The sequence below is a fragment of the Morone saxatilis genome, unplaced genomic scaffold, assembly GCF_004916995.1.
Source record: "Morone saxatilis isolate NCDOM2014 unplaced genomic scaffold, NCSU_SB_2.0 Contig23, whole genome shotgun sequence".
NCBI lineage: Eukaryota > Metazoa > Chordata > Actinopteri > Moronidae > Morone > Morone saxatilis.
This window is the reverse complement of record NW_023339796.1, coordinates 14234172-14243077: the sequence shown is the minus strand read 5'-3', so window position 1 is coordinate 14243077 and position 8906 is coordinate 14234172. Positions and strand designations below refer to the sequence as shown.

At 43.1% G+C, this 8906-nt stretch overlaps 1 protein-coding gene across 1 annotated transcript in view; it reads left to right on the top strand.

Annotated features, from left to right (window-relative positions):
• Nucleotides 1–8906, top strand: part of LOC118334239 (myomegalin-like) — a 38074-nt gene that overhangs the window by 16534 nt on the left and 12634 nt on the right. Inside the window, exons 7-23 of the mRNA XM_035670081.1 lie at nucleotides 876–1013; nucleotides 1104–1223; nucleotides 1329–1421; nucleotides 1529–1753; nucleotides 1847–2005; nucleotides 2102–2203; nucleotides 2753–2890; nucleotides 3206–3385; nucleotides 3589–3783; nucleotides 3871–4053; nucleotides 4138–4254; nucleotides 4336–4416; nucleotides 4534–4640; nucleotides 4734–4873; nucleotides 7415–7533; nucleotides 7704–7867; nucleotides 8012–8351. Of these exons, the coding sequence (XP_035525974.1) occupies nucleotides 876–1013; nucleotides 1104–1223; nucleotides 1329–1421; nucleotides 1529–1753; nucleotides 1847–2005; nucleotides 2102–2203; nucleotides 2753–2890; nucleotides 3206–3385; nucleotides 3589–3783; nucleotides 3871–4053; nucleotides 4138–4254; nucleotides 4336–4416; nucleotides 4534–4640; nucleotides 4734–4873; nucleotides 7415–7533; nucleotides 7704–7867; nucleotides 8012–8351 (2601 nt within the window). The remainder of the gene's footprint in view (nucleotides 1–875; nucleotides 1014–1103; nucleotides 1224–1328; nucleotides 1422–1528; nucleotides 1754–1846; nucleotides 2006–2101; nucleotides 2204–2752; nucleotides 2891–3205; nucleotides 3386–3588; nucleotides 3784–3870; nucleotides 4054–4137; nucleotides 4255–4335; nucleotides 4417–4533; nucleotides 4641–4733; nucleotides 4874–7414; nucleotides 7534–7703; nucleotides 7868–8011; nucleotides 8352–8906) is intronic.

Sequence of the window (8906 nt, the reverse complement as noted above, 5' to 3'; positions counted from 1 at the left end):
TGTGTGTGTGTGTGTGTTTGCTTGGTTGTCTGTGTGGGAATATATTACATGAGCGGTCAGGTGTGGGTAAGCTGTGACACATGACATGGCCTAATTACCTAGTGTGTGTGTCCACAAAGAGGTCTTTAGTCATGTCAGTAACATAGAGTGCATATAGTGAAAGCACAGGCATTTTGACGAGATTATAATTTAAAATAGATTTTGGTGTGTGTGTATTTGTCTCTGAATTAGATGTTCTTTAATAGGAGTGTGTGATCTTTAAGCTAGGGCTGCTGACTGAAGTAGGTTAGACGTGGGGAGACACTGTAAGACAGAGTGACTCCACTACTGGCCTATATACACTCGGAGCCCTTGAGGCAAAGTGATCCACGCAATGTCAGACCACCCTGTCATCTCAACACTGGTTGGCTAGTGCAGTACCACTATGTAAAACAAAATGTATTTCATTTAATCTCGGCTACATTAAACCATAAATTAATCTTGGTCAATGAGTGTATAAGTTAGTGTGTCTTAATAACATCCTTCCTCTTGGAAATGAAAGTTGGAAGCATTTATATGTTGGCTATTTAAAGATAATAGTGGCTTAAAGCACTGAGCGCACTCACACGTGCTAACTCGTGCGTGCAAATACTCTCACTCCAATTCGGAGGCTCTCTTCCTGTTATAGCTTTTTTAGTACACACATGAATGAGCAGAGTTTCTAAATGTTGTACACATATTATGCAATCCACTGTGGAAGTTATGCAGTCTGTAGCCTCTGTATTTTTCATGAGTTTGAAGCAAACAAAATATCTTCCTCCCAAATAATTCCGTTGCTGGATTTAGTCAGACGACATTGTTTTAATAACTTGAAATTCTAACATCTTACCTTTTAGAGCCTTGTTGAGGAGCAGCAGAGTCAACTGAACCAGTATGAGTGCGCGGCCGGACAGTGTGTCAGCGAGCTGCAGAAGGCCCAGCTCCAGGTCCAGTCCCTGCAGGCCAAGATCCACGAGAGTGAGGCCAACAACATGGTACGGCAGATAACAAAACTCCTCATTACAGTTGGATATATATGTTTGATAAATCCGTGTCTGATGACAGTGATACCTGTCTGTCTCTAGAAGCTGCAAGAGAAGCTGAATGAGATGGAGTGTGAGCTGCGTTCAATCCGTCAGGCTGCTCAGAGTCAGGAAAGAACCATTCAGTGTCTCACAGAGTCTAACAGCACAAAAGACAGTGAGGTGAGTGTTTGTCTTTGTTGTTGTTAAGTAGCAGATGAACAACGAGTGTTAGACGATACCTGTATTTAAGAAGGTGCTCATACCAGTGATTTATTCTGCTTTCAGGCCCAAGAGCTGTACCAGCTCATTGAAGGGCAGAACACCACCTTGTGTAAGCTGAGAGAAATGGCCCATCGCAACCAGCTTGCTCAGTCCAAGGTAAGACGTGGTGCACATATAGTTGTGCAAACCCAGATCCAGGATGGTAAGAAGTCTTGTCTTCAGGCTGACGTTCTGACCTTGGTCTGTGGTCATTTTGTCTCCAGGCTCCAGAGGGGGTCAGTGAGTCCTTGACGCTCGCCCAGCTGCAGGGCGAGCTGGTGGGGGTTCAAAGCTCCCTGTTCTCCCTTGGTCTGGAACTGGAAGCCAGCCAGAGGAGTCTGAGACAGAGCCAGAGGCAAGAAGAGGACCTGGTGAGGTTCAAGGAGCGACTCAACTCTGATCTACAGGAGGCTCTGCAGCACAGGGAGGTCACTGAAAAACACAACCAGGTTAGTGTGTTTGTGAATGTGTGAGTCAACCAACTATTGAAAGAAGACTTTAAGTACGATGTGTATGTGTAACCTCTCGTCTTTGTGCTGCAGGACCTTCGCTGTGCCCTTCAGAAAACTCGCTCCGAGCTTCAGGCTAAAGAAGCAGCTTTGAAGGAGAGCGAGGCGGAGAGACACGCTGTGGTGCAGGAAAAAGACAGGAGCATCGCACAGCTCAAATGCTCTCTGCAAGACAAGGAGCAACAGTTACAGGTAACACGCACAATCCCACACACATTTGTACACTTTTAATGCATACAGAATGTAGTTACATTTCTGACTCTGTCTAAAAATTCTTTATACCTGTAGGAGTACTCAGAGATGTTGGAGTCAACAGGAAGCTCCAAACCAAGAGATGCCCTGCTGGAGAAACTAAGAGAGCGTATTAAAGATAGAGACAGAGCTCTGGAGGTAAAACACAAACACACACATTCATATACACACCAGAGACAGGCATTAATGAGAGCTTGGTAGGAATACTGAGAGGACCCCAAAATGTCCTTAATACTAAAGACTGCCCTTCTTAGCTACTGTACTGTACTGTATACTGTGTGATTCTGTACATTCAGTGCAGGGGAGATGGAGAGGCTTTTCATCATAAAAGAGCTAAGTTTGCAACTTGCAGCAGTTAGAGCCAGGGGTAGACAGTACGCAAACTCCTGCTAGCTAAACCAGTAGGTCAGCATAAAATTTCACAACCAGTATACAGTAGTAACAAATCTTTAGGGGTGTTGTTAGGGATAGACAAGAGGGAAAACATCACTACAGCTTGTTAATTTCATTCCCTGATGATCCCATTGGTTTGTAAGGAACATTAAATTCTGCACAGCTGCTCATTTTTGCTCTTAACTGCAAAACCTGAGCACTGTATAGAACATGGTGAATACCAGATGATTAATATCACAGTTGAGGGTACCCAGAATAGCAGCAGTGTGATTTTATTAATCTCCCTGTCTGCAGCGCTCCATTGATGACAAGTTCCGCTGTGTGGAGGAGCGCGAGGGCCAGGTGAGGAGGCTACAGCTGGCCCTCAGGGAGAAGGAACGAGACCTGGAGAGACTCCGCTGCATCCTGTCCGGCAATGAGGAGACCATCACGGTATGTCCATTGGACACAGTGCAAACACATCAAACCCGCAAGCTTGTACGGGTACATTTTTCTTGCCGCCAAAATCTGGTCAGAGAAAAAGGACTTAGTTGTAGACTATCCTTTGGAAAGTAACCTCCCAGATAGTTTTTGTTATATAGTGACTATTTCTTTGCTTCAAACATACCATTTCACAAAGCTCAATTTTTCAAACAAGCCACAGCCACTTTGATTTGGGTGACAGCTGGTGGGTATCTATATTTGAGACATATATGAGGTATTATGTGTTTCTTTTTGTCTGATTACACCTGTGATTGTGACCATCAGAGTCTGGACGCCTTGGTGCGTGGTAAAGAGCTGGAGCTGGAGCAGGCGGCAGAGGCCTACAGGAACCTCCAGTGGCTGAAGCAGCAGAGTGAGGAGAAGGAGAGAAACACTCTGAGAGAGAAAGACACCATCATCAGCCAGCTACAGGCAGCTCTACAGACACGCAGCCAGGAGACACAGGTGACACACACACATTGATTTATGCCTTTTGTTGTCATGGCTTCAAATAGTTTGCTCTGTCATTTTAAAGCTTTGTAAAACCAGTGCATGTAGACAAACCTGTGCTACTTGTTTTCATAAATACAAATACAACAGGTGTGCTGACAGCCTTTTCTGGGTGTATGTTGTTTTGTGTGTGTGTGTGTGTGTGTGTGTGTGTACAGGATCTGACAGCAGCCCTCGTTGCAAGAGTCCAGGCTGGTCCCACCGAAGTCGTAGAGGAGCTGAAGGCTCGGCTGGTGCTGAAAGAGAAACTCTTCCAGGAGCTGCTGTCAGACCGTAGCCGCCAGTCTAATGAACACCAAGCGCAAGTCCAGGACATGCTCAACACCCTGAGCTCCAAAGACCAGTATCTGCAGGTAGGCCCTGTTGCTGGTATGATAGTGGAACTGATAGATTGAGCACAACAAAAACAAGCTTAAATCTCTCCACTCTTCCTCTCTCAGGACTACTCCTACAGGCTCTCTCTTGTGATTAGCGAGCAGACCAGCCAGCTGCAAGAGCTCCGCAGACAGCTCTCAATAAAAGAGCAGGAGCTGTGCGAGCTGAACTGGGACAAGGAGAAAGAGATGGGAGGAGAGACGGAGCATCTGCGCAGTCTACTCAAAGAGAAAGAAGCCTTTATTAAGGTACCTGTGTGCATTTCCCTTGGCTTTCTCCTTTGCTCCTTTCCTCCTGTACAACTGATCTTCACAGTTTTCTTTGTTTTTCAGGAACTGATGCAGGGCCAGGAAGAGGCGATGCAGCCGTCCTCTAAGGAGAGTGAAGTGGAGATGAAGACTCTCCAAGAGGAGTTGCAGCTGGTAATGAAGAAGGAGATAGAAGCTCAGGTATCTGTGTGGACCTTGTGATGCATAAAAATAATCCTTGTGTTTTTTCTTATCTCACAAGTCTTTTTCTGTGCCCTGCAGAAGGAGCTCTCTGCTCTGCGTTTGTCTTTGGCTCACCAGCAGGCTGCACGAGTGGACACTAAGGACAGCTCTGATCATCAAGTAGGATTTTGCTTCGTTCTCAGCCAATTAGACAGTGTTTGGCTGTTTGTACTGCTGAGGATTTGTGTATTTATTATGTCTTCTTCCTCCTCAACCCTGCCTGCCGCTCTGATCTAGTGTGTGCTGGAACAGCTTGTGTCAGAGTACAACAAGCTCAATGATGCCCTGAGGGCGGAGAAGCGATTATACCAAAATCTTGTGCACATTCACAGCAAGAGTGACAGGTAGGGAAGCTACACCCAGGTCTTGTGACATGCCATGCTTCTTGTCAAAGTTTTTTTGCTTTTGCTCTAAAAACATTTTTCCCTCTTCCACAGCTCAGAGAAGATCCAGGCACTCCACACTGAGCTAGACTCGGTTCAGGCCCTCCGCAGACAGCTGGAGGAAGTCCTGGCCAGGACCCGTAACATGGCCCTGGTGCTGGAAAGGGCAGCTAAAAGGCAGCCTGATTTTGGAGGTGGGGATGGGCAGGGGCCAGCCTCCATGGCTGCGGGGGGCACTGTCACTAATGCTCCGTGATGTTCTGTCTGACCACAGCACTGTTGAGTGACACTTAATGTGAGACGGAGCCACCTGTAGCCACTGATGGTCAGTTTTATAAAAGAAAATGTGGTCCTAAAAGATCAGATAAATTCTTCTCTTAAGTGTGAACAAAAATCTGACCACCAGTCTTCAGGCAACTTCGTCCAGATAGCACAAGCACTACTCACAGTAGCGGAAGCCTGTTCAGATTAACCTCTATGGTATAAAGTGGCAACGTGCAACCCAGAGTCTTATTTATGAATATATATTGTGAGTGTGGTGTGAATATGTTTTTACATTGTTTTTTGAAATGCTGTCTGTGTATTGCTTTGCAGTGCGATTGATCTGTATTGCCATTTCTATGTACTGTCTCTCACCAGTGTCACTCTTCCAGCCTTACTGTCACAGTGAAGTTAACGTCTTGTGGAGAATCTCGAGCTCATGCCTTACAGTGAAACGTCTCACCATCAATCATTTGTTTTATATCATCTGTTTGTGAACAGGATGTGCACACTTAACAAGGCCCAAGATACAAACTCTAAAGAAAAGATGGCCATATAGTTTCCTTTACTTCAACTTAACCTCGGATTGCTATCCTGCACAGTTTTATAACATCAACCTGCTCTGCACTAGTTGCATTTTAGTAAATATGCATGAAACATAAGGTCAGCCTCTTTAGATAGAAGGTGGTAGGTGTGAGCTGAACACTTTAAAAAAGTAACATTATGGTAATTTAATATGTGTTTTAACTTGACTCTTAACTTAATCTGCGTGTTGGACTTATGTTCAGCTTTGTAGCAAGGAAAAAGGAAAATATAATATCAAATAATTTCGCTGTCTGCACTGTGCTCTCTATGAATCACATGAGATGTGAATGCCAGAAATAATACTTTCCCATTAAATATTTATATTAGTAGAGAACATTTTCTTGGGATTTTGTGCCCTGATCTCTCATCTAGTCTCAGAGATGGAATCATTGTCAACACTTCCTTTTTGTATTTTAAATGCAACAAAAAATAAAAATGTGCTCGCTTTTTGTCAAAAGCACTTCTGGTTGTTGTGTATAATTGGGAATTTGTCTTAAGAATATCCCAAACCTGAAATCCCTCACCCAGTCCTTGATATACCTTCCTTATTTTCCCCGGAGAACAACCCACAGTGTGCTTTATGTATCTGAACAATTCCTTCAGAGTAGAAAGTCTTCCATCCTCAGTCTCCCTGTGCTTGTTCTTCTTATGCAATTTTATAACTACAAGAACACACATTATTCATTTGTCAGTAATTTAAATATGGTCAAAAACATCTGAAGATTTCTGTAGATAATTCTGTTTATGAACAGCCACATGGAGCTATAATGTGGGTTACCAGATGTATCCAGTCCAAATGAGTGTTTTTTCTTCATGTTCTCCATCATGCATGAGATTGTGGCATGGTTGTCATGTTTGCATGGCTGTTCTACTGTAATGCCCAGTTAGATACTCACTACACTAAAATTCTAAATAAGGCAAATAAAGGAAGCTCATGTGAGCCCTTTTATTCAACATACACAGTCTCTACATGTTCCCAGTATGAGAGTGGTGACAATATGTAGTCCCACAGTCTGTAAACAGGGCCCCACATTCAGTCAGTTCAGCTTACAGAGCACATTGTTCAATCAATAATAACCCAGCAGTTTCACTCAATGACTTTCCTGCCCTGTCACTAGCAGCACAAAGACATTTAGTACCTTTTACTTTCATACTTGTTTTAGGGTGGAGACATTTGTGGTAATTAACTGCCTTTGAACTTTCCCTGATTATGAAATAATGCCATAATAACTCCCAAAAATGCACCGAGCAACTATTGATACACACCTATGCACCTGTGATTCACATCTAGCACACCACACTATATGTGAAGTATGTTATGTGTGTGTATAATTAGGGCCTATTATGTAAAATTATTTTACTTTGAAATTCCTGCCAGTCACTTTCCACTGAGCCTTTGTTTCCTGGCAACATACTGCTGTGTATGTGTGTGTGTGTGTGTGTGTGTGTGTGTGTGTGTGTGCAATACTTTAATAACACAGAACAAAAATGCTGCATACATATTCAGTTTTGGCCCACAATCACCATAAATTTTTCATATGAGTGTGATTATAAATCAAAGTCAAAATCCATCACATTTGTCTCAGTTTAAGGTTTTTCTCGTGAACACACACATTCACGACACTCCTGTACTGGGTTGCACTGCCATGAGTGTGCTTTTGGCTGGCTGCTGCAACGTGTGACATAACATTTCCCTTTTAGTCCCATGACTTCCAAAGTGGTGATTCATTGTCCAGACAGAGTTCTGGAAAGAATGGGATAGAGAGTGGACGCTAGCGAGGGAGAGACGTTAAAAAATATAGAATAAGAAGAATAACAGAAGATTAAGAAATAAACAAAAGGGGAAAAAGCAAGTGCATATTGTCCTTATATGGTTGTTGTGTTTCCAGAGCTCAGCACAGAGGAAGAGGAGGAGGGAGACGATGAAGACGGCAGCAGTGATGAGTTCACAGACAGCATAGAGGAGGAGGATGACAAAGTGTCGACCAGAAGTTTGGCTTCCATTCAGGTAAAATTCTTCTTTTTACATTTCACTGTTAAATTTCCTTTAAATTGAGGCAGTTTGTAACCACTGATTTATGGATCTGTTACTAATTTAAACATTTACCTAATACCATGACTGAAAGAGAAATAACAATAACAAACACGTTTTGACTCGTTTTTCTGACTTCTCTGAAGGCTTGTGGACGTGAGGGTGTTACCGGAGCGCCGGTGAGGGGGGTAGCATCCCAGAGATCTGATGTAAAGCAGCTTGAGGAAGCAAAAAAGACACTTGAAGGCCATCTTGAAGAAATAAAGTTACAACTGGAGAGGGATGGATACACCTCTGTGGGTCAGATGAGGTACATATTTCCTCAGGAGATCCTCAGGAAACTTTATGTTTTGGCTGTGGTACAGTTGATGTTGGCTACTGAGAGAAGTTTCAATCTTGACAGTTGAGTTATGAATTATGTCTAATTTGGCGTTGTGGTTAATTTTCCTGCCAGGAGTGCACTGCAGAGGTTGCAGCAGGAGAACCAGGCTCTGAAAGAATGCCATGGACGAACTGGAGTTGTGGGACTGAGGGCTAACACAGAGGAGAATCACAGGGGTCTGATCCAGGAAGAAGAAGAAGAAGAAGAAGAAGAAGAGGAGGAGTTGGAGGAGGAGGAGGAGGAGGAGGAGGAAGAAGAGGAAGATATTGAGGAAGAAGATGAAGAGGAGGAAACATCTCCAGTGTCTGTGGGGAAGCGAGGTCCTCCATGTGTTAGTCTGAGTGAGGAGCGAGGAAAGAGGCGATGCACAAGGCCTCTGATGTCCCATCATCACACACACCAGCCTGAGACGGTAACACACTCTTTAGCACATTTGAACAGTTTGTCTTTCAGATAATTTATGAAGCTGCTGCAAATCTATTACAGTCATTTTTACTCTTAGGCATTAAATATTAACCAAAACTCTGATTAAACAACAATATGAACTATATCTTAAAATACCTTAAAGTTGCATGAACTGTTATAGTGAATATATTAATTCTTATTACATTTATTGTTGGGTTAGTGTGATGGATTGTATGAGAGCCATGTTTTTTTCAATATGGTCATTTTACTGTGAAAAATAGATGCCGAAATGTGAGAAAATTAGATACATGGTGATGGAAAAATGCTCAAATCATGTACTTAAGTTAAAGAGCCAAGTACAACAGCTGGATGGAAAAATAAAAAGTCCTAATCAAGTAGTAATAGGTGCTATGGGTGATTAAATGATTTAATGTGAAACTATATTGGAAAAGAGCTGCAGTTGGAAGAGAAATGTAGCAAAAGTGCCTTTATACCTCTGTGAACAAAGCAAACTCTCTGCTGGTTACAAAGCAGATTTCAGCAAGCTGTGCTGGAACAGCTT